The 24818-nt window shown below is 36.8% G+C and overlaps 1 protein-coding gene across 38 annotated transcripts in view; it reads right to left on the bottom strand.

Annotated features, from left to right (window-relative positions):
• CLASP2 (cytoplasmic linker associated protein 2) overlaps positions 1 to 24818 on the bottom strand; it is a 222561-nt gene that overhangs the window by 87689 nt on the left and 110054 nt on the right. For 17 of the 38 annotated variants that reach the window (XM_030812195.1, XM_003256835.4, XM_030812196.1 and 14 more), the window contains 7 exons: positions 24241 to 24296; positions 23042 to 23215; positions 17092 to 17115; positions 15319 to 15336; positions 12780 to 12881; positions 5106 to 5276; positions 1897 to 2004 (listed from right to left, as the gene is read on the bottom strand). In XM_030812195.1, the coding sequence (XP_030668055.1) occupies positions 1897 to 2004; positions 5106 to 5276; positions 12780 to 12881; positions 15319 to 15336; positions 17092 to 17115; positions 23042 to 23215; positions 24241 to 24296 (653 nt within the window). Of the gene's footprint in view, positions 1 to 1896; positions 2005 to 5105; positions 5277 to 9058; positions 9086 to 12597; positions 12625 to 12779; positions 12882 to 15318; positions 15337 to 17091; positions 17116 to 23041; positions 23216 to 24240; positions 24297 to 24818 lie in introns of all 38 variants that reach the window. The other 21 variants (XM_030812180.1, XM_030812199.1, XM_030812186.1 and 18 more) reach the window with 4 other exon arrangements.

Below are 24818 nucleotides of genomic sequence, written 5' to 3'. Positions count from 1 at the left end.
ATTATTTTATACACATGTAGGATTTATTTCATTTCTTTAAATGTATATCCATGAGGATGCACCACGTATATGTGTGTGCGCATGCACATACACACATACAGACATTCTGCAGACTAACTCTATTGCATATGAACTAAAAATATCTCTGACAAAGTACCTGCCACACACAGCATTAGTGATGTGGAACAGTTCTTTTTACTTTGGCACATCCCCACAGAGGGAAAAGAAAGAGGGAAACGCTCTGGCACCTGGGGCTGGAACACAAACAAGGGTTGAGCACATTCCTGTGATTCTAGCTTTAATGGAGTTTTCTGGGTCAGTACAAAAAAGCCTATTATATTTGAGCCAAATGGCCCAGAGAATGAGAAATTAACCACTAGAAATTCTTGGCTGGATGCGGTGGATCACACCTGTAATCCTAACACTTTGGGAGGCCGAGGTAGGTGGATCACCTGAGGTCAAGAGTTCAAGACCAGCTTGATCCAATATGGTGAAACCCCATCTCTACTAAAAATAGAAAAATTAGCTGGGTGTGGTGGTGGGTGTCTGTAATCCCAGCTACTCAGGAGGCTGAGGCAGGAGAATTGATTGAACCTGGGAGGCAGAGGTTGCAGTGAGCCGAGATCGTGCCACTGCACTCCAACCTGGACAACAGAGTAAGACTCCATCTCAAAACAACAACAACAATAAAAGAAATTCTATACTACCATATGTATCTGAGGAAATAAGAATTCCACTGGATAAGTAGAACCATGTTCTCCCTGAGCATTCCAAAGTCCGAAGAGCAACCTTCTAAGTATTACAGTAAACTGCACTGTGTTAAAGAAAAAAAATCTGGCCAGGCGCGGTGGCTCACGTCTGTAATCCCAGCACTTTGGGGGGCCGAGGCGGGCGGATCACGAGGTCAGGAGATCAAGACCATCCTGGCTAACATGATGAAACCCCGTCTCTACTGAAAATACAAAAAAGTTAGCCGGGCGTGGTGGCAGGCGCCTGTAGTCCCAGCTACTCGGGAGGCTGAGGCAGGAGAATGGCGTGAACCCAGGAGGCGGAGCTTGCAGTGAGCCGAGATCATGCCACTGCACTCCAGCCTGGGTGACAGAGCGAGACTCCGTCTCAAAAAAAAAAAAAAAGAAAAAAAATCTGAAATAGCTACAGGCTTGTGCATTTAAACAAAGTACTAGTTAAAATGCTGAAGGATCACGCAGAAATTCTAAAGATTCTCAGTGTACATACAAAACTGTACCTCTCCAGTTATCCTAATATTGAATGTTTAAAAAATCATTTAATATTTTTGTAATTGAGGTAAATATAGTATTACAATCAAGGTTACAACACAGTTGGGGACAAACAAGTTTTACCGCAGTGACAAGAGCATTAGCTCATAGGAAATGACTGTTAAACTGTAAAATACTATAAAAATGTTAATCCCTACCATTAATAAGTAGTTCAGATATTCTTTTGTGGCATTCTTTTTAGTAACCTAAGTTAAATGATCTAAGCTGAAATGTTAACATTTCCGCTGAAAAAGACAAAAGTATTTTATCAAACTAGTCCGCATTTCACTCGAGATTAAATATTTAAATATCTTTAAATTTGCAGGTTTACTTGTTAAGAAAGATCTAGACTTCAATATTCTGAAGTTAAAATCTGTGTGACATTTACTTGATTATGAAGGCAATCTGTTAATACAATGACTAACATATTCATTTCAGACATGTAAATCAAGTCAAAGGAATTTCCCAAACATGTAATTTCCTTTCCTCAAAATGACAGAAAAGGGGTAGAGAGAAAGATCTGTCGACAAAGAAAGCTAAATCCCAGGTATGCTGAAGTTATCAGATAGTGATAACACAATGGATAAGCAATGCACATAACACCTGCCGGAATACGTACCCAGGGGCTGAAAAGAGCGAACAGGACTTGTGTCTCTGCTGCTCTCCCGACTAGCTTCCCGGCTGCATCCTTGACTCACACTTGGTCGAGGAATACGACTGCTTCGGGCTGGTGTGAAGCAACAGCAGCACAGTAAGGGAGAAAACAGAACAGAGTTTACATCTTAAAAAATTTTGTTTTTTTCTTTCTTAAAGACTGATCAGTAACTTAAATTTTTCTAAGGTTGAAAAGAAATTACTCTTGCTGAAGCATTACCAGGAGTACAGTTAAATTCTTAAATATGGTCCTCTAGTTTGTATGAAATTAGAAGGGCAAATAGTATTTTACTAAACTAAAAATGCTGCAAATAAAAATATTTAACATACTGTACAATACAGTAAAACTCAATTTTTCTCTTTGTTCACTGAAGTATAGGGGCTAACACTTTTGGTATCTTAGGTTAAAATCTTGCTTTTAATAGAGAGAAAAACCCTATACTTATCAAATATCAATCTAAAGTAAAATACCCATTCTTAAGTTCTTAGTTCAAGATAAAGAGGAAAAAATGCCAGGTGCAGTGGCTCATTCCTGTAATTCCAGCAACATGGGTAGGTGAGGAGGGAGAACTGCTTGAGGCCGGGAGATCGAGATCAGTCTGGGCAACATAGTGAGAACTTGTCTCACTACAAAAAAAATACAAAAATTAGCTGGGGATGGTGGCACATGCCTGTAGTCCTAGCTACTTAAGAAGATGAGGCAGGAGGATTGCTTGAGCCCAGGAGGTCGAGGCTGCAGTGAACTATGATCATTCACTGCACTCCAGATTGGGTAACAGAGTGAGACCCTGTCTCTAAAACAAACAAAAACAAAAGAGGAAAAAATAAGCCAGTGCTTTCAATTCCCATTCTTTTTCTAACCTCCTCACAAATGAAAAACCCACAAATATGGAAAGAAAGAAACAATAAACAGGGGTGAAGACTGACTAAAGGTGGAGTAGAGAATTTAAAATAATGTCTGGAAAACAAAAAGAAGTGAATTAGTTAGATGAAAACTTCAGAGGCTCATGGGCCAAATACCAGGCACAGAATAAATGAAAAGTGCTAGGAACAGTAATTCAGTCTGTAGGCCTAAACGAAATCTGTGCCATCTACTGAATAAAGACATTCTCAGACAAGTAAGGTTTCAAAAAGCTTGACTCCTACACACAATTTCTAAGGAATTTATTTAAGAATGTGTATGAGCAAAGCAAAAGAGCAAAGTAAGAGAAAGAGGATCCAGGAGGGAGTGATTCAAACCAGGAAAGCAGCAAATGGGAATCTCAAGAAGATAGCTGAGCAAGAGGCCTAGACGGCAACTAATCCAGAGAGAACTGAAAAGAAAGTCTGGAAAAAATAAGGAACTGCATATTTCCTTTCAGCAATACTGAAGGGATACAAGAAGTGCACACTATTCTTAGTCACTTTCTATATACACAGCAAATGAAAACGTGGCATAATTAATAAGTAAGTAACTGGTATAAGTTATAATGGCGTAAGTAAATAACTGGTAGGAATGTAAGAAAAGAGAATTCATCTCCTTATAACAGGAACATTCTCCTTCAAGTGGTCCCTAACACTCACTGTACCTTTGGGAAGAAATGGGTTCACAGTACACTATGTGTCTTGGCTGCAAACAACATTCATTTACTCATAACACAGTATATGTTATTTACAGCTTTTCATCTTTTAAAGCCAACCTATGGAATAAGTACATAAGACTTGCTTGTGGATACAGAAGAAAATGTATGTGTAAACTTTAATTATGTAAAAATTGATAACTAAGAGTGGAAGGTGAAGGGAAAAGTATGGAAGTTGAGATACTGATTGAGGTTGACGAAACAAGAAATAGAAATATGAGCATTTTCTTTAAATATGAGAATATTTTTTAAAGTTACACAGGTAATCTGCAAAAGACTTAAAACAATAAAAAATTATTAAAAATAAACTGGAATAATTAGGGGCTTTCTGCTCTGGAAATGATGGATCAAGTAGCAGCTATCCTAAGGACAAAGTCAGCAACATGGTTGATAAAGCAGAAAAGAAGGAAGAGAGAGTGAGAGAAAGGGAAAATAGACAGATTTTGGGTTCATCATAGCAATGTTAATTAGTCAATCCTGAAGGCCGTACAATCTTCAAACTTAACCAATAAATCCATTTTTATTGCTTAAGCTGGCTTCATCTATCATTTCTATTATCTGAAATTCAAAGTATCCTAATCAATACACAGAGAAAATATTAAAGTTTACTAGTATTTGAATAGGGCTGAACTATAACACAAATGTCAAATACACAAGAAACTGTGTATATATGTGTATATGTGATAAATGTTATAAAATTCCACAATAACCTTTTCCTCTAAAGTACTAGCTAGGCCGGGCGCGGTGGCTCACGCTTGTAATCCCAGCACTTTGGGAGGCCGAGGCGGGCGGATCACGAGGTCAAGAGATTGAGACCACGGTGAAACCCTGTCTCTACTAAAAATACAAAAAAATTAGCCGGGCGTGGTGGCGGGCGCCTGTAGTCCCAGCTACTGGGAGAGGCTGAGGCAGGAGAATGGCGTGAACCCAGGAGGCAGAGCTTGCAGTGAGCCGAGATTGCGCCACTGCACTCCAGCCTGGGTGACAGGGCAAGACTCTGTCTCCAAAAAAAAAAAAAAAAAATAAAGTACTAGCTATATTTTTCAAAGCTCCTATGAATTATAGGGTTTGTTTGTTTTGTTTTGGGGTTTTTTTTTTTTTTGAGACAGAGTCTCTGTTGCCCAGGCTGGAGAGTAGTGGTGTGATCCTGGCTCACTGCAGCCTCCACCCCAGGTTCAAAAGATTCTCCTGCCTCAGCCACCCGAGTAGCTGGGATTACAGGCATGCACCACCATGCCTGGCTAATTTTTGTATTTTTAGTAGAGATGGGGGTGTTGGCCAGGCTGGTCTCAAACTCCTGACCTCAAGTGATCCACCCCCCTCGGCCTCCCAAAGTGCTGGGATTACAGGCATGAGCCACTGTGCCAGGCCCTGAATTACACGTTTAAGATACCTAATTCAACTTATAACCTATTCTTCAATTGTTGAAATTTTAAGTTATTTTCTTCTAATTTATAAGTCCTAATTGTATTCCAAAGTCTTCAATGCTGCCAAAGCCTGAAAAAAAAAAAAAAAAAAAAAGGGTCACATGTCTCACATAAAAAAAAAATCTTACCCACTGAAAGCCTAGATGGACTAGCCTCTCTGCTACAGCCCTGGCTCCGTGGTATCTTGCTTCTTTTTTGTGCTGAGGCTGAATTGACCAGGACTCTTTGAACACCAGAGCTCACAGTGGACAGGGCTGTTGTGGTCAGAACTCTTCCTGGAGACCCAGACCGGCTACCAGCTGAACACCAAACACATATACAAATGTTAAGATGTAAATGCCAAGAGAATTTGCTGAAAGGATAAAAATTCAAGAAATATTGATAATACAGAGAAAACTGTGATAGTATGGCAGGTTCTACGCTCAAAGGAAATAGACTGAGAAAGATTTAAATACAATTATAACCTGGAAAAAAAAGGTATACTACATATATGAGCACTGAATGGTAAATCACCTAAAATATACTTTCAGTTTTGGAGGTATAAGACACTATGTTTAATAAGGACAACATTATTGTAATTTTTAGAACACAAATGGTATACATGATTTCCAAAGAAATCACTTATCTGACAATCCATTTCATATGGCTATCATGTTCTGTGTGAATAAGCTATATACAGTCATATGTCACTTAACAATGGGATACATTCTGAGAAACGTGTTGTTGGGTGGTTTTATCATTGTGTGAACATCATAGAGTGTACTTACACAAACCTAGATGGTATAGCCTGCTACAGATCTATATGGTATATAGCTTATTGCTCCTAGGCTACAAATCCTATACAGTATGCCATTAACAATACTATAGGCAACTGTAACACAATGGTAAATATTTGTGTATCTAAAAATATCTAAACATAGAAAAGGTACGGTAAAAATATAGTATTATAATTTTTTAAAGCTTTATTGCCAATGGTTTTTGGGGTAGAGGTGGTGTTTGGTTACATGAATAACTTCTCTAGTGGTGATTTCTGAGCTCCTGGTGCACCTGTCACCCGAACAATGTACGCTGTACCCAACACGTAGTCTTTTGTTCCTCACCTCCTTCCCAGTATTATAATTTTATGGGACCACTGTCACAAATGTGGTCATTGATTAAATGTGGTTATGCAGAGCATGACTGTATTAAAAAAAAAAAACCCAGTAATTCTATCATTATTTTTTTTAAGTATATAATAATGATAATCTGTTTCATTTTAAAATAGTTTGCCTGCTGAGATTTCTCTGAATGGTACAGCAAAGCTATCTGTCTTACTATTAGACATATTTTTAAACTTAACAAAATTAAATTTTAAATGCTGACAAAATTGGGCCAGCTGAAAAAGAAACTTGCTTTTTGCTATTTGTCTTCAAATAGCAAAGCGCACTTGGGTAGTGACATTCTGGGTTATAGAGGTCCTAAGGGTAGAAGGGAAGTAAGGGGAAAACATCAAATGAGTCAGATCCTTTTCTTTCTTTCCCCCGCCGAGACGGAGTCTTGCTCTGTCACCCAGGCTGGAGTGCAGTGGCGCGATCTCGGCTCACTGCAACTTCCGCCTCCAGGGTTCAAGTGATTCTCTTGCCTCAGACTCCTGAGTAGGTGGGATTATAGGCGCCTGCCATGGCGCCAGGTTAAGTAGAGACAAGATTTCACCATGTTGGCTAGGCTGGTCTCGAACTCCTGACCTCGTGATCTGCCCACCTCGGCCTACCAAAGTGCTGGGATTACGGGCCTCAGCCACCACGCCCGGCCTTTTTTCAAATGAGTAATTTTCAGTTTTGGGAGGTGGACATGTGGTCAGGAACACAGGTAGAGTTAGTAAAATCTTTTCAGAGACTGTGCATGGGTTTAAAAAAAGTTTTAAAAACATGTTTTTAAACTAGAAATGCAAGGGTTAAATTTTAAGGAGATAAGCTCCCTATCAATCAAAGCACTTTATGTCTACGCTGAATAGAAAAATGTACTAGATAAGAACTCCAAGATATAATCTAAATGTAGATTCAGAAAAGTAACAGAAAAATTAAAGTTGCAATTAAATAAATCTTCATGAAAGCACCCTTTTCCCTTTGTGGGTACTACTTCTACCCAGTAAGAGGGCTGTATGATTATACGTTATACAGTCTTACCCAATCAGGCTTCATTTCCACAGAGACTCAAATGCCAATGGGGACAAGCACAGGATGTCAAAAAAGAGACGGGCACTGTGTAAAGCAGGGAGTAGTAAGATGACTGATCAAGAGGGGGAGTGCCTGCCCTTTCCTAAAGTGAGAGGTGACTGTTTAGTTCTAGCTTCCTTTGTCTTGAGGTAATAGTGGATAGGTCTTGGGAGTTTTCAAAAATGAAAGCTTTGATATTTCCAGATTTTTATTATGTTCTATAGGCCAAATAATACATAAATGGAGACAGACTAGACATGGTCCACGGGCTGGTGATCTGTGATTCCTTTTCTTCTTTTCTTTTCTTTTGGTTTTTTTTTTTTTGAGTCGGAGTCTCGCTCTGTTGCCCAGGCTGGAGTGCAGTGGCGTGATCTTGGCTCACTACATGCTCTGCCTCCCGGGTTCATGCCATTCTCCTGCCTCAGCCTCCTGTGTAGCTGGGACTACAGGCACCTGCCACCACACCCGGCTAATTTTTTGTATTTTTAGTAGAGACAGGGTTTCATCGTGTCAGCCAGATGGTCTCGATCTCCTGACCTCATGATCCGCCTGCCTCGGCCTCCCAAAGTGCTGGGATTACAGGCGTGAGCCACCGCACCCGGCGAATCTGTGATTCTTACTACAGTTTTCTTGGAATGGTCTTGCTGAATACAATTTATATTCCTGCTTAATTCTTAAACTTTACCAGCACACAAAATGAAACTTATTTCCTATTAGTGATAACAATATTGTAAAACAAAGCAGTGTTTCCAATGAAATTAACAATTTACTATCTGTATAGAAGGAATTCTAAATTATTGTAAGGAAATTATTCAAGTGTACTTTAAAATAGCTCATTGGAATGTTTCATGATGTTTCAAGCAAAGAATCTTTAAATCCAGTTTCTTTCAGTTATAACCTTAAGAGATACTCATATAAGGAACCTGTTTTCTCCATGCAGTGTCTAAACTAAACATACACACCAAAAACATCCAAACACCCAACATGCCACAACTCACAATGCACGATAGGCCAATGGAATATTTTATGGTTAAACTCGCAACAATATAAAAAGTATAAATAATGAACTGAGCACATACAATATGGTATTCTATTAAAACCAATATAAATTTGGGGGGTGGAAGTGTTGGTAGGAGAGACTGTAGAATTTCTTGAAATGTGGGTCTATTCAGCAGATAGGAAACTTGCAGTTCAGAAACAGAGTAACTTCTCTTTCTACTCTAGATTTACTGAATTTATTAAAATTATGCACGTACACGCTACAAATTTAAATTCATTCCTGCCCTATCCTAGGAAATAAAATTGTCAGTGTTCATTTTGCTTTAATCATTACCCTCTCCTCTGCAATACTCCTGATTCCCACCAAGAGTGTGATAATTCTAGTACCTATGACCCACTTTGGAATTATTCATACTTAGAAAAAAATACCAAGGCTCCTTCCCCAGTAAAGAGCCACCAACGCTAATTATTTCTTTTAGGAAAACCAGAGTTGATGAAAAGTGTCATGATGTATCCAAGGAATAGCATGCTATCAGAAAATACCCATATTTGCAAAACTTGATATCGAACAACTGTTTTCTCTTGTGCTACCTAAAGTTTTCAAACTACCATTTTATAGTTTTTATGGCATTTCAAAGCATGACAAAAGCACCTGTTTCTTTTGAATGTTTATATCCACAGTATTAACTTGTGTCATTTAAAAAAAAATCAAAATGTTGGTAATACGACAAACGCCAAAGAAAAATCACAATTGGCAATTTCTGCCCCAGTATGACTACAAATGATAAATTATGATGTTAAGAATTTCTGCTGAATAGAACCCATTCTTCATAATGAAAATAGGTGATCAAACAATAGATGCACACATAAAGTCTATAGATTCTTACCACCAATGGTATTAGCAGATTGTGATCCTGAACAAGTGTAAAGGCAGAATTAGGGTAAGGATTATAATCCATGAAGAGGGAAGGAGCAGTTTTTAAATGGATGGCAGATGGAAATAAGAAAGCTTTAGTCAGTTCTCAGAAAATTAAAAAACCCTAAGGCAAAAAAAGCAAACTTTAAAAAATCCCAAAAGCACAGATGTCTTTAACAAAAACAGTACATTTAGTAGTTTTTAAAGCTAATCAACTGAAATCAGACACTCATGTACAAAGCAGATGAAATGAGATTGCAACAGTAAACGTAAATTCTTCAGCTTTTCTACTACTGACAGTCGAAAATCAAAATCATTAAATGTTTGTTTTCATTAAACATTTAATTTAAAACTACTCATAAAGAACAACTACAATATTGTACAGCTGAAGAAAAATTACATGAAAAAGCTACAAATGTCATCTTTCTTAAGATGCACCAAAAAAAACAAAAGATGGGAGGAGAGGAGACAAAGTTTCTGATGGGCTGTACAATCATTTGTATACAACCAGCCACTACCAAGAGAAAAAGAGACACAATTTTGTCGTAAGTATAGATCTAGTGATCTCTCCATTGAGTCTCCATTTATTTATTTATTTTGGTTAGCCATCAGAACACACCTGCTTTGATCTGAGAGACTTTTTTTTTCTAAGTAGTGATACAAAGATACGGTAAGACCATGCAAGCCCTAATGAATTACTTTATGACAAAGTAAGGATGATGATCACAGTAATATTTCTGTGCAAATATATTGTAAAGAAACTTGCATACAAATTACATAATACCTTTTTTACAAAAGAATTCGGAATGGAACATATAGTCATTCAAATAAATAAGCAAGCAAACAAACAAAAGTCCCTCCAATATAAAACCCAAATGATTTTACAGAGGGAAAGTCTTCTAATCTTAAAGTCCTATTTGGTCTAAGAAAGTCAATTATTGTGTTTTCACAATTTAGGAGAAGATGTGGAGGATTATGAAATGGGTTTCAAAGTGAAAAGCCAAATGCAAAAAACTATTCTATTTTCTAGTGAAGTGATCTTTACTTACAATGTACCTGAAAAGGAGGTCTCTTAAGTATTTTAAAAAAAAAAAAAAAAAGCCCTTTGAGTCTTTGCCCTGAGATCAGCCTCAGCATTGTTTCAGAAAAGAACTAATATCTCACAATTAATTTTTATCCTTAGACAATGGACACGGAAACTCCTGGTTGGTTATCTTTATGCTTTAATTTTCCTAACTTTATTATTTATTTCTCTGTTTACTGAAGGCAGTAAGAACAACAAGGTACAGAAGTACACAAAAGCAGTCTAAAATTCAGTTGACATTTGATTAAAAATAATAAGGATCATCTGTAGTATTTAAAATTTTTTTTACATTTAAAAAAATTAAAAAATAATGACAATTTTATTAGCCAACATACATAGTGCTTATTCAGGGCTAAGCAATATTTTATGTCTATTAAATATGCTACATCATTTAATCCTCACAACAATTGTATGTAGATGCTATTCTCCTCTTCATTTTACAGATGAAATTATAGAAGTGCAGTAACTTCAAATAACTTCAAAGAGCCAGTATTCAAACCTGGGCAGACTCCAGTGTCTATGATCTAAACCAGTATGTACTTCTCAGACCTACTTGTGATATAAATCACTTGATGATCTTGTTAAAGATTGGATTCAGTAGATCTGTAATGGCATATGAGATTGTATATTTCTAACTAGCTCCCAGATGATGCTAACACTGGTCTGGGCAGCATATATGGAAGAACACGTCTTCTAACTACTATGCTATACTGCTAAAGATTAAGTTACTCTAAAAATATACAAGATCAGGGAAGAATATGATATGATCTACTGACTTAGTTGAGATAAAAATTTTCCTATTCATAAATAACCCTCAAGTAGCAAACCAATTTACTTCCGCTTATTTTTAGTACTCTTCTTGAGTGCTCCAATCATTACTCTGCCTGGATTTTCTGACTTTGGAAAAAGAGAAGGATCTGGTTGGTAAGACTTGCGTAATCACTATCCTGCCCCTCAATACCCCATTCTCTTTCCTGATTTCAAAATTCAGGAATCAGGTTTAAAAACAAACAAATAGGACATCCATATCCTAATAAATCACCTAAACAATGGTAGAAGAGAGTTAAATTTATTTCTTTCAAAAAATAGCCAAGTAGGCTGGGTGCAGTGGCTCATACCTATAATCCCAGCATTTGGGCAGGCAGAGGCAGGAGTATGGCTTGAGCCCAGGAGTTCGAGACCAGCCTGGGCAACACAGTGGGAACCCACCTCTATAAAAAAAAAAATTAGCCAGGAGTGGTGGCATGCACCTGTAGTCCCAGCTGCTTGAGAGGCTGAGGTAGGAGGATCCCTTGAGCCCAGGAGTTCCTGGCTTGCAGTGGGCAGTGATTGTGCCACTGCACTATAGCCTGGGTGACAAGAGTGAGATCCTAAATCAAAAAAAGAAAAACAAATAGTGAAACACATGAGTACCTCCTACAATTACTTCCCTAGAAAACTGTCCTATTTTCAGAGGTAAGCACTAATGAAAATCTCTTGGTAAAGAAGGAAGAGGAACAAATGATTTTAAATTAATAATGCCATAAATGAGGCCAGGCATGGTGGCTCACACCTGTAATTCCAGCACTCTGGGAGGCCAAGGTGGGAGGATCGCTTGAGGCCAGAATAACAAGATCAGTTTGGGCAACACAGCGAGACCCCACCTCTTAAAACAAACAAAAAATTAGCCAGGCGTGGTGGCGCAAGCCTGTGGCACCAGCCACTCAAGAGGCTGAGGTGGGAGGATTGCTTGAGCCCAGGAGTTGGAAGCTGCAATGAGCTATTATCACACTGCTCTATTCCAGCCTAGGCAACAGAGTAAGACCCCATCTCTCATTCATAAATAAATAAATAAATACTTTTTAAAAATGCCATAAATATATTTACTATTCTGAAACATAGAAATAAATGATTAATTTTAGCTAGACCTCAAAATTGTACTTTTTAATAATCGTGCTTATGACAAACTCAGCTTCCAGTGAAAGAACAAAAATGTAAATCTTAAATTTAACACGAATGAAACAGAATTGGTCATTTCAAATTATGTTTCCTCACTATAAATTAGTATATACCTGCCAAAAATGCTAACCAAAAATAGATAATCTAAGAGATTTTTGGGAAAATAAGATACCATGTATCTGTCCTGGAATAATGTTACCTAAGATATAACCAGATTTTGATGCAAATATATGGCAATTATTTCGTCTCTAAAAAGCACAATTTTCTACATTAGCAAGTTTCTGAGTAGAATGTGAACACCTTAATGCTAAGGATTTGTGCTATTTAAAATATCTCCATGCAAAAGTTTGTACGGCAAATGAAGTTTTTCTTTCTAAGTGGCAGATATCAATGATGCAGCCCTAATAACACACCAAAGACAAGACAACACCCACTCAAAAAATTCCAAAACATGCACAACAACTGATCCAAAACAGTGAAAAAAATACCTTCATTTTTGTCAGGTGATGATGAACCTAAAGTACAGAACAAGAACTCAGTATGTGGCTTGTCTTTTTTTAAATTAGCTTTGTCTTTATCCACTGGTCAATTGTCTAATACAGTAATATACAAGCAACACACTTATCCTAACATAGTGACAAATATAGGAGGGCTGATAAGCAATACATACGCTGTGATTGAGACACCATTTTTGTTCGACTTCTTCCTCTAGAATCTGTCTTGGCATTTCCCATGCCAGCAAGTGGTGCTGAAAGTTTTGCTCTCACCCGGCCTGAGAAATAAAATATTTACATAATTAAAAACATTTTTCTATAATAATGTTTAATAATGAGAGGAGAAAATCTCACTATTTTTAGGTACTGCCAAATTCTGTAATAATGTAATCATCAATTACGGGTTCTATTTCTCTTAAAAATTTTATAAACAGTATTTTTTTTTACGTGTTATACCATAAGCTAACTTTCCTTCAAGGATAAGAATCAAACTAAAAGATTTACATTCTTAGTTTATATATTAATCCAGCAGTTACAATTAAGATAATTACCATAAGCATGTCACTTGTTTCTCAATTGGTAGTTGCAATTCTGAAATTTCAGTTTCCATGAAGTTTAGATTATTCTCAAGTCAACCCTACAGTTTTAAATATAAGCCTAAGCTTGGAAACAATTCAAACCATCCTTTTGACTGAAAATGTATTTCTAATGGGATCTAAAGGAAGAGATATAATTAGGCAAAAGATTTAATCTCTTTATATCAGATTACTACATATGTATATGGAGATGTTTACTGCTCTCTTCCTCCAATCAACTATTTCATTTAGAAAGTGATTTGAGGAAATACATATCACATAAGAGTTAGCATTTTTCTCAATATATTTCTTTTCATACCTCCCAAACTGCACTCCTTTCTACTCTACCACTGCCTCATTCCCATCCACAAAACTAGGCCACAAACATCCTCACCCTATGTCTAGGGCTCTTGAACTACAAGAAACATGTCTGTCAAGTGCTTAAGTTAGCTGCAGTTAATAAGTGAGGACAGAATATATTATTGGCGGGTACTTTGGTGTTCTTAAGCAATAGTCTCAACTACTATCAAATCAGAACCAATAAGGTTTGTCATTCAAAAAGAAGGGCTGAGAATTATTTTTAGTTAAAAGATACAATTTGTAGGGTATACATGAAATACTGGCTAGCCCAACATGACCATATTAATTAGGAAAAACATACTAAATAATAAGAATAAAAACTCAAAGAATAAGGAGACATTACAAAATTAAGAAATGAGTGGGAAAAGATAAGAGAGTAATAAGAACTAGGAATAAAACAGAACCAAAACCAGAAGTTTAATTGGTAGAATACCAGCATACTATCAACTTCAAGGCCCCTAATGAGCCCATGGTTCAGGCCTCTCACCCTTTTTACAGTCTATTTTGAGCAGGACACAAAGTTCTCTTGACTAAAAAGTAAAACAAAATGACCAAATTATTATTTTTGAAATGGAGAATTTATCTACATTGTATATAACAAAGAAATGAGAGTATGTTAAGTATTTTGATATTAACATTTGAAATTACAATTCCACAGTGTGAGAAATCATGTTTTTATTTTTTTTTATTTCTTGATACACAGTCTTGTTCTGTTGCCCAGGCTGGAGTGCGGTGGCATGATCATGGCTCACTGCAGCCTCGATCTCCCAGGCTCAAGTGGTCCTCCCACCTCAGCCTCCAGAATAGCTGGGACTATAGGAGGATGCCACCACACCCAGCTAAATTTAAAATTTTTTGTAGAGATGGGTTCTCACTATGTCACCCAAGCTGGTCTCAAACGCCTGGACTCAAGCAATCCTCCTACCTCAGCCTCCCAAAGTGCTGGGATTTCAGGTGTGAACCGCTACGCCTGGCCAGAAATCATGTTTTTATAGAGTATTCCAATTTAAAACTTAAAATACAAAATTATTTTAAATATATCAGAGTGAATATGAGACCAAATAAAAAAGCTAATCTATTTGGTTTTGTATCACAAAAAACAGTCATCCACATAAAACTTAGAGGAAAAAAATATATATTTTGAATCAGAGGTTTTAAAAAGACAGTCTTCAAGTAGAGTGAATATAAACATTGAATTACTTTCTACAAATTCAAAACTATAAAAATTATTTTTAAGGTGAACTGGCTCAGTAAGATATGTATAGCAATTCTGGTGTAATCACAAATTCAGTTTGAATCTGTGACCAACTCCCCAGTTACTGATTCAAAAGTAGAAGACATATTTAAAAGCAGACTAAGTAAATGCATTTAAAACTTCAATGATAAAGCAATGGTGCATGATCTCTCAAAGTATAAATGAATTGGCATAAACAAAAAAAACAAAAACACAAACATGTAAGAAAAGCATTAATGTCACTACTATAAAAAATGAATTATATGCTTACTTTATACTAGATATTATTAAACATGTTAAGCAATTATGTTTTTCCAGCATGAGATGATCCAAAGTACAAAGCAAACCAGCAGGATGAAGAATTAAAAAAAAAAAAATCCACACATTACTAAGACAACCAAATATGAAATGTAGAACTTACTACAACTGGCAAATTATAAAGAGTTGCAAAGAAATTAGCCTATTTTAGTTTTAATATTTAATTCCTACCAATGAAAATAGTAATGTAGATATATTTGTGTTACTAACAAAATGTATAATTCTTACCATCTTCAGATGCTGTTCCTAAATAAGAAAAATAAAACAATATTTCAACAAATTCTGCCAATGTTGATATTAAGACCTACCTCACAATCCCCACCCAACACTATAATGAAAGGGTGAAAACAAAAAGTAACTTTTAGTCTGATAGCCTTAAATTAAATGTGGGAAGGTTCATTTTGAGAAAAACAAAATTTGAGGTAATCCAATGATTCACAGTACACAGAAAAAGGTTGAAACTAGACAAATAAAAATAACAAAATTCTATAGGAAACACTTTTTGTCTGCTATATTTCATTCTTAAAATTTGAAATGGTATAAAAAAGTAGAGAAACTCATCACTCAAAAAAATGTAACTCTGTAATTACTCTTTGAAAATGAAATTTTATAGACCTTTTCAGAGTAGAAATGTTTTCTCTGCATTTTCAAAAGGTAGCCCACAAAGGAATCAGAAAAAGCTAACTGACAAACATAGGAATAAAATCTATGACCTAGGCCTCATTTGCCCATTTTCATCAAAGCATCTACAAAGCAAAAACCTATCAATCCAATTGATTAGCTATTTATTCAACATTTATGTGCACTCCTTAAGATGTCGATAAAATCTATAAAAAATGACTAAGTACAAACATCATAACTCACTACTAGTAAAGGGCAATAATATACGTCTGTGTATTTTTTTTAAACATAGTATTGAACATCAGTAAGAGTAACACATCATATAACAGAAGTGACTCCTCAAATAGATTGATATTTCCTACCCAAACAGGAAAATACTTTGAACTGGAAAGTGATAAAAGTTTGTTTTTAAAGGATCCAGAATATCAATATTAGGATGTCTAAGGGGTTTGATACATAGAAACCATCTCTTGATGGGCTATCATTTCATTCAATATTTTATTATAAGCATATAGAAAAGCAGAGACTAATATAACTAGCAGTCATGTACCTAACCCAAGGTTTAATAAATGTTCTATCACATTAAAACAGAAGATATATTAGATCAATTTTCCATTTACATAATAATTTACAGAAAAATACATAGTGTCTCTGTTTTTCCTAGATCTCATAATGTAACACACAGATTTAGTATCTTAAGTTATTTAAAAAAGGTCAAGCTCATAGGTAACATTATGGTATCTGCTGAAGTGAAGGGAAAGTGTGGATAATATACTATCAAGTATCAGACAAAAAATATCATACAGGGTTGTTACTGAACCAAGCCACTACAGATAAACTGTAATCAATTGAATATTGAAATTAAAAGGGCAAAGTTTAAAGTTCAATTTTGACTAAATGTTAGTTTACAACGCACTCTTAAAAAGTCTGCCTCTGTAACTTGCATTTCATTTTCAAAAACAATCGTATGAACTTACGAAATATGTCATTTGTCATATCACTTAATAGACTAAAGAGGTGAATGAAATGACTTAGGAGATTTCTTTCCATTCTTCCGAATCCAATATTTTTTATGAAGACTTAACAACTCGAGAATATTCAGAAGCATACTTCTAAGAGCTTAGGCAAACATTTTAAGGTAATTAAGTTAAAACAAAATAGTTACCTAGTATTTGAGCAGACTGGGATATAGTATGCCCAATAGATATCCCTAACCCCAAATTCATTTAGAGAATTATGTAGCCATTTTCACATTAACGTTATCACTAAATAAGTATTAATAATATATTTTCAGAAATTAAGAGAAGAATGAACAAGGATATTATGTAGAATCCAGGTTCCATAAAAATCTTTAGTAGAATTAGGAAAGGAAGTTCTTACCATCCAGCTTGTCAGAAGTATCCTCTTTGATGAAAGCGCAAGCAAAGAACAGAGGAAAACTTAGTATATGAGAAGAAATGATTTTTATAATTCCTAGAAAACATTTTCTTTAAGAAGACAGAATTCATAGTGCAGACATATATATCAAGCTTGTTTTCAACTAAAAAAGACTAGGAAACTAAACAAGATGTGAGATAAAGACTTTACCTAATGTACTAAGTAGAGAATTTTTAAAAAGTTGATAATGAGTCTTATTTTCACGAGCCTAAAAAGAGAAAAGTTATTGAGGCCCATGTCCCAGCTTTGGACTTTGCCATCATGCCAATCCCCTGCTCTAGTATGTGAGTTTTTCCTAGACAGTCACATTGCTTTGTTTCTTTTCTCTCTTGCCTATAATATACCCCCAAATTCCACACTTAGGACCTCTCATCATTAGCCTCTGTTTACCACCCCGTTGCTTCCCCACCCACATCCTTTCTTAGAACTTCCAGCCCCTTTAAAATTTCACATCTGGATGAATCTAACTCACTTTCTCTATTCTATTACTCGAGATGCCCCATAGAGAAAATTATACAACCATGAAGTCATGCATACTGGCATTACTAGAAACTGGAATAAATATCTGACTTGGTGTTTAGTGCCTGTGCTAAAAGGATTTAACATAGCAGGACTGATTTTGCTCTTAAGAAGTGTATGCTTGTGGGGCTGGCCTCTGGTAATTGTTTTGGATCCTCCCTATATTAATGATAAGGTTATTTTAAGTGTGTGTGCGGGAGTTGTGGGGACACTGAACTCTGCTACAGTTTGCCTAAACTCTTTTTGCAAACAATGTGGTTTATGGTGAACACCTCCTTTCTTTTTGCGAGTCTGGGATTCTGGTAATTGTGGCTGGTTGTGCAAGCAGAGTGCCCTATGTGCCTAATTGTGGCTGGTTGTGTAAGCAGAGTGCCAATCCCCTACTGGCCCCCCAGCGTGAGTCTTAAGTGAGCTTCCTTGGGCAGAAACACTGTGAACATGTTGCATTACTGTATTTCTTTTCTTTTCTTTTTTTTTTTTAACAGAGTCTCGCCCTGTCACCCAGGCTGGAGTGCAATGGCGCAATCTTGACTCACTGCAGCCTCCACCTCCCAGGTTCAAGCGATTCTTGTGCCTCAGCCTCCCAAGTAGCTGAGACTAGAGGCATGTGCCACCACGCCTAGCTAATTTTTGTATTTTTAGTAGAGACGAGGTTTCACCATGTTAGCCAGGCTGATCTCAAACTCCCGACTTCAAGTGATCTGCCCACCCAGGCCTCCCAAAGTGCTAGGATTACACGTGTGAGCCACTGTGCCCAGCCCGCATTGCTCTATTTCACTGCTTGATGAAGGAGTAGCCCCTCAACCCTAGCTCTGGGAGACAAACTTTGAAAGCCTGCGTCTAGACTCCTTCAGACTATCTCACAGGTCTTTTTTTTTTTTTTTTGCTCTAATAAATCCTTTTGCGCTAACAAATGTCTGCCATGAGTGCCCCACCTCTTGTGTCTACTCTCCCCAAATGGCTATTCTAAACTTCAAGTCACCTGTTAGCACATGATCCTGACTCTGAATCTTCAGGCAGAAAGTCACAACAACCTCCCCAATCACACTCTTCTTAATATCCAACTTTCCAAAATATCATATCTGATATCTACTACCTCTTTCACTTCCTTCCCTTCCATCACTTCCTCCCCCTCTACATCTGTGAAATGGCTCACCCTTACACATTCAAGACTAACTCCCAGGCTATGCTCCATATCCCATTTCTCACACCTTCCACAGCAACTTAGCTATTAATTATCTCCTTTCATCCTTACACTTCTAACGTTTCCATCTTTACTGACTTGCCACCTTAGGATACAAACATAATTAACTTCAACAATCTTATAAGACGATAAGTTCTTTCAACCACAGGTAATTCCTACCATTCTTTCACCCCTTTTCTTGACCATCAGGCATAACAATAATTTACACAGATTCTCTTTCCAACTTCTATATCAACCAACTAAAATCTGACTTCTGTCCATATGACCTCATTGAAACTATATTTTCTTTTCCACTCAAGCAATTCCATAAACTCAATTGTTAGAATAAATATTCATAAAAATGCACTCACACATCAAGGTTACCTTAACTTAAATTCCTGTTTCCTATGACCAAGTTTCCTCTTCAGGCTGAAGTTAAAGGGTGAACTTCAAAACACTTACGATATCTCTGCTGCCAAAAAATTCAGTACTTTAGAGATAACAAAAACCAGTAGCAACTGCTTTAAGAAGGAATGCTCTGAGTTTAATATTGATTACAGTAAGAAAAATAATCTAATGACTTCCAAATCTAATCTAATCATCAGCACTCTGCTAAGTAGTTGTTATTGTCTTATTTATTTACTTATTTATTTTGGAGAATGTGGAAAGGTCTCGCTCTGTCACTGAGGCTGAGGTGCAGTGGTGTGATCATGGCTCACTGCAGCCTCAACTTCCTGGGCTCCAGCAATCCTCTCACCTCAGCTTCCCTAGTAGATGGGCCCACAGGCATGTGCTACCACACCTGGTTAAATTTTTGTTTTGGCAGAGGTCTGGTTTTGCCACGTTGCCCAGGCTGGTCTCAAATTCCTGAGCTCAAGCAATTCACCCGCCTCGACCTCCCAAAGTGCTGGGTTTACAGGTGTTGGGTCACTGTGCCGGCCTCTCTGCCAAGTTCTATACTACTATATACCAAGTGTCCACTGAAAACTTCCAGTTTGAAGTCTCACAGGGACTTCAAACTCGAAATGCATAAAATGCAACAAACTTTTAGCTGCTCATCCTTCAGCAACCTACCAATAGACTGAGACATTCAGTATAGAAGCATATACCTCTGGATCCCTGGTACCTAGCAAACACTAAGTGCTCAAGTAAGTGTGTGCTGAAAACTAACAGAACACTCCCTCTAATTCATATATGTATAGTCATAAGTGAGGCTCAAAGCAGAAGAAAACAGAGGTTATATCAGTCTTATGTGTGTAAGAAGGGTACATGAGACACAGCGGGTAGGGTGGGGCGAAGGGAGAAAGGGAAGGAGGCAAAGAAGGAGAACATCCTTTATCCAACCCCTGAAAAAGCCACATGCAGGCAGCTGATTGTCCCTGAGTGGGAACCTGGGTCAGATGAAGAAAAGAAAAAAGTAGTGGCACTCTCCTTTTTACAATGAAACATGAAATTCAAACCTTAAAGAACAACAATAGGTTCTCACAAAAAAAAAATTGTTCCAAATTGGCTTTCTAGTGCACATTAAAGCACTTTAAATACAGTATTTTTCTTTGGTAAAAATAACAGATATTCAATGTAATGTGTTTTGCTCATATATATATACATATATATTTTTTTTGCATGTGGATTCCTTAGGATTTTCTAAACAAAAGATTGTGTTTTCTGCAAAGAGAGACAGTTTGTTCTTCTATTCCAATTTGGATACCTTCTATTTATTTTCTTGCTTAATTGCCCTGGCTAGCACCTCCTATTTAACATTAAGGTAATGTTAAATAGGGCCAAGAGTGGACATTCTCATCTTGTTACTGATTTTAGGGAAAAATATACAGTTTTTTAATCATCAGGTAGGATGTTAGCTGTGGATTTTTCAAAGATTCTCTTTATCAGGTTGAGAAAGATGACTTCTGCTCCTAGTGTGTTGAGTATGTTTATTATGAAAGGGTGTTAATTTTGTCAAATGCTTTTTCTGCAGCTACTGAGATGATCATGTGGTTTTTGTCCTTTCTTCTATTAATATGGTACATTTGTTGACTGGTCTTCACATACTGAAATAACCTTGCATTCTTGGCAATGTAATGCTTTGAAACAAAAAGTTTTCTGAAAATTAAAAGCAGTAATCAACCCACTGTTAACACCTTTGTATATATCACACCAGTCCTTCTTCTATGTATAATTTTACACAAAATGATGAAATTACTACATACTATTTGGTAGTCTGCATAATTCAACCTTTGCTGAAAATATGACTTGCTAATAGCTGCACAGCATATATAAGGATACAATATAACTCAACCATCCCCTCTGTTACACATTAAGGTTGATGCTAATAACATGTTATTAAAAACACGAATATTCTTTTTAAAAACATAATTATGTAAACATTGAATTACTGGGGCAAACATTCTGATTTAAAAATGCTTCATGGAATTCCTAAATTGGAACTCAGAAAAAGTGTCCCATCACTAATTCACATCAGTGTTGCTTGAAAAGGCCCTTTTTACCACATTCTTGAAAACAGTGGGCACTACCCTTAATTTTCGTGTTATAGTTATAGGTCTATCAATTTGTATTTGTTTGATTACAGCTAAGGTTCAACATTTATTCTGGTATTTGTTGGCAATTTTGATATATGCTTTTCTTGATACATGTAGAATTTTTTCTATAAAAATAAGCTCATCTGTTTTTAACAGACTTGAAAAACTTCTCAACATTTTAACTTTTTTACTACTATGTGGCAAGATATTTTTCCCTTTTAGTTTTTGCTTAAGATTTCATATTTTCATACTTTAGATTTAAATTCAAGAGATTTTTTTTCCTTCATGGCTTATTTGCTTTTATGTATAGGAATTCCTGTCTCAACCTGAGATTTGATGAATACTCACCTATTATGTTTTCATCAAGTTGCTTTATGTTTTTAATGTTTTTATCATCTGGAATATATTTCTATATGGTGTGTAACAGGGTTCTAACTTAATTTTATACCAGATTGTAAACCATGTGTCTAAACACAATTTAATGAATAATCTATTCCTCTTCACGGTTCTGAATGCAGCTGTGCCAACTTTATCATGCACTATACTCACACCTAAATTCTCTGCACTTCTAACAGGTTGAGTACTCCTTATTTAAAATGTTTGGGGCCAAAAATGTTTTAGATTTCAGATTTTGAAATATGTGCATTCATACTTAAATGACTGAGCATCCCTAGGCATTGCTAATTCAAAAATCCAAAATCCAAAATACCTTTTTTTTTTTTTTTTTGACGGAGTCTCACTCTGTCGCCCAGGCTGGAATGCAATGGCACGATTTTGGCTCACTGCAGCCTCTGCCTCCTGGGTTCAAGTGATTCTCCTGCCTCAGCCTCCCAAGTAGCTGGGATTACAGGCATGAGCCACCATGCCCGGCTAAGTTTTGCATTTTTAGTAGAGATAGGGTTTTGCCACATTGGCCAGGCTGGTCACGAACTCCTGACCTCAGGTGATCTGCCCGCCTCGGTCTGAAATACCTTTGCGTGTCATGTTGGTGCTCAAAAAGTTTCAGATTTTGGAGCATTTCAGATTTCAGATTTTTAGATTAGGTATGCTTAACCTGTATTGTGTTCTGGCGATCTGCCTGCTTAGTGTTCCACCAGTACTACCCAAAAGAAAAAAATGGAAGCATGAAGAAGAGATACGCAATATGGATAATCAACCTCAACTTTTTAATTTGATGGACATAAAAACATGAAAAAACCAAACTGAATAGAGTTTTGGAATATATGTTTAGGGTTTGGTTAGACAGCGTAGAGCTTCGCAGTTCTCCCAGATCTCCAAAAGGCTTCACATTCTTGGTAAGAGAAGAGAAGTAGGAGAAAGAAGACAGGAAAGCTAGATACAAAGCCAATTCCCTTCCCAAACCCCCTTAGAAACCAGTGGCTAGATGTGGTAGAAGTGCAGTTATGAAAATTCTACAGGCAATCATGGACTCAAGAATTGTTTCTTTGATCAAGATGATGATGAGAACAAGGGAAAAGGAGAAACAAGGCAGCTCAGATTCCTCAGAAGTGTGTCCCCAATATAGAATTATATTAAAACATATGGACTATCCTTAAATAACAAGAATGAATAGAAATGATTAAGGTATATGAACTTGTCTTCACAGAGATCAGAGAGAGAACATGGTACAATTTTCCATAATCAGTTCTCTTACCTAGTGATGCATAGGAACCTGCATTCAGGGCGCCTGCACCTAAGCGCCCGCTTCGCACAGACTGTCCAGCAGCATGATGTGCCTTGGCACCAGCAGCAGCATTCACATCAATGTCACTTCGTGAACGCTGCAGGCTTCCTGGAAGGGAACTGGCTTTGCTGCTGCCTGCTGATACTATGAAATACAAAGCAAAGGTAACCTGTCTCATTTAAATCACTGAAAACATGAAAATTATATAAACCTGACTACCATGAGATAATCTGATGACAAATGGTCAACAAAAAGGCAGTGGCCAAATGGACAGTACTATTAAGCATTTTAAAGTCAGAATGCCTCAGTTTCAATCACAACTAAGTCTTCAGCAATTTTCTCAATATTTCTCTGCCTTATTCCTCTCCCATAAAAATGGGAAAAATGATGACATTCTGACTGTTAAATTCATAGGACTGTTTTGTAGATGAAGAGATGATGTTTAGGACTGATTTGTGCAAAGGAAGCACTGTACAAGATAAATAGAAGGCAGCAGTATTATTTTTTACTATGAGAAAAATACAAGAAAAACTAGTCCAGGAGTAGAGATATTAAAAAATCAATGGAGGTTCTGCCACTCCATGGGAATGTCAATTAAGTCACGCAATTTCTGGTCTTTAGCTTTTCAGTTTTTTATTTTTATTTATTTTATTTTTTTGAGACGAAGTCTCGCCCTGTCACCCAGGCTGGAGTGCAGTGGCGTGATCTCGACTCACTGCAACCTCCACTTCTTGGGTTCAAGTGATTCTCCTGCCTCAGCCTCCTGAGTAGCTGGGATTATGGGCATGTGCCACCATGCCCGGCTAATTTTTGTATTTTTAGTGGAGATGGGGTTTCCCCATGTTGGCCAGGCTGGTCGGGAGTTTTATAAACTGTGAGTTATGACCCATTAATAGGTTGTAAAATCAACTGAGTGCATCATGAGAAGCATTATGAAGAAATGAAACGATTGAAAACAGAGTGCAGCACAAGTAAGAGTAAGTATGGCTTCCTGGAACTTCGGGTTTTATAATATATGTGTATACATGTATACATATACAGGTACAGTGCATATGTGTGGTATTGGGTTACCATGTAAAATGATCTTTTCACTATGGAGCACATCAAAAGAGTTTGAAGGCTACTGTTTTAAAGATAAAATAGGTTATAACTCTTAAAGAGAAAATTACCTCTTCCAGCCACAGTTGATGGATTTGCTGTAGACCATTTGGAAGAAAAAGCGCGACTGCAAAGTATAAAAAATGCTTTTAGTAAGAAGATAATTTAACACTCCTCCGACAAAAACCAATAAAATACTACTGAATTTTGTGGAAAGTTGAGAAGTATTTCTTTTTTTTCTTTGAGACAGAGTCTTGCTGTGTCACCCAGGCTAGAGTGTAGTCCCATAATCATGGCTCACTGCAGTCTTGACCTCCCAGACTCAAGTGATCATCCCACCTCAACCTCTCAAGTTACCTGGGACTATATGTGCATGCCACCAAGCGTGGCTAATTTTTAAATTTTTAATAGAGATCGGGTTTCCCTATGTTTCCCAGGCTGGTCTCAAACTCCTGGGCTCAAGTGTGATCCTCCTACCCCAGCCTCTCAAAGTGCTGGAATTATATGTGTGAGCCACCATGCCTAGCTGGTACTTCCAATTTTAACTCTCCTTTTACAAATCGCATTACAACAGTTCCTCCCAATCATCATTTATCAATGGTGTCTCAATTAGCTATGAAGCAAAAATAAAATACTGGCAGTGAATAAA

Source organism: Nomascus leucogenys, chromosome 4 (genome assembly GCF_006542625.1).
Source record: "Nomascus leucogenys isolate Asia chromosome 4, Asia_NLE_v1, whole genome shotgun sequence".
In the NCBI taxonomy this organism is placed as follows: domain Eukaryota; kingdom Metazoa; phylum Chordata; class Mammalia; order Primates; family Hylobatidae; genus Nomascus; species Nomascus leucogenys.
The sequence above is the reverse complement of the archived record's forward strand: the minus strand, read 5'-3'. Positions and strand labels throughout refer to the sequence as shown.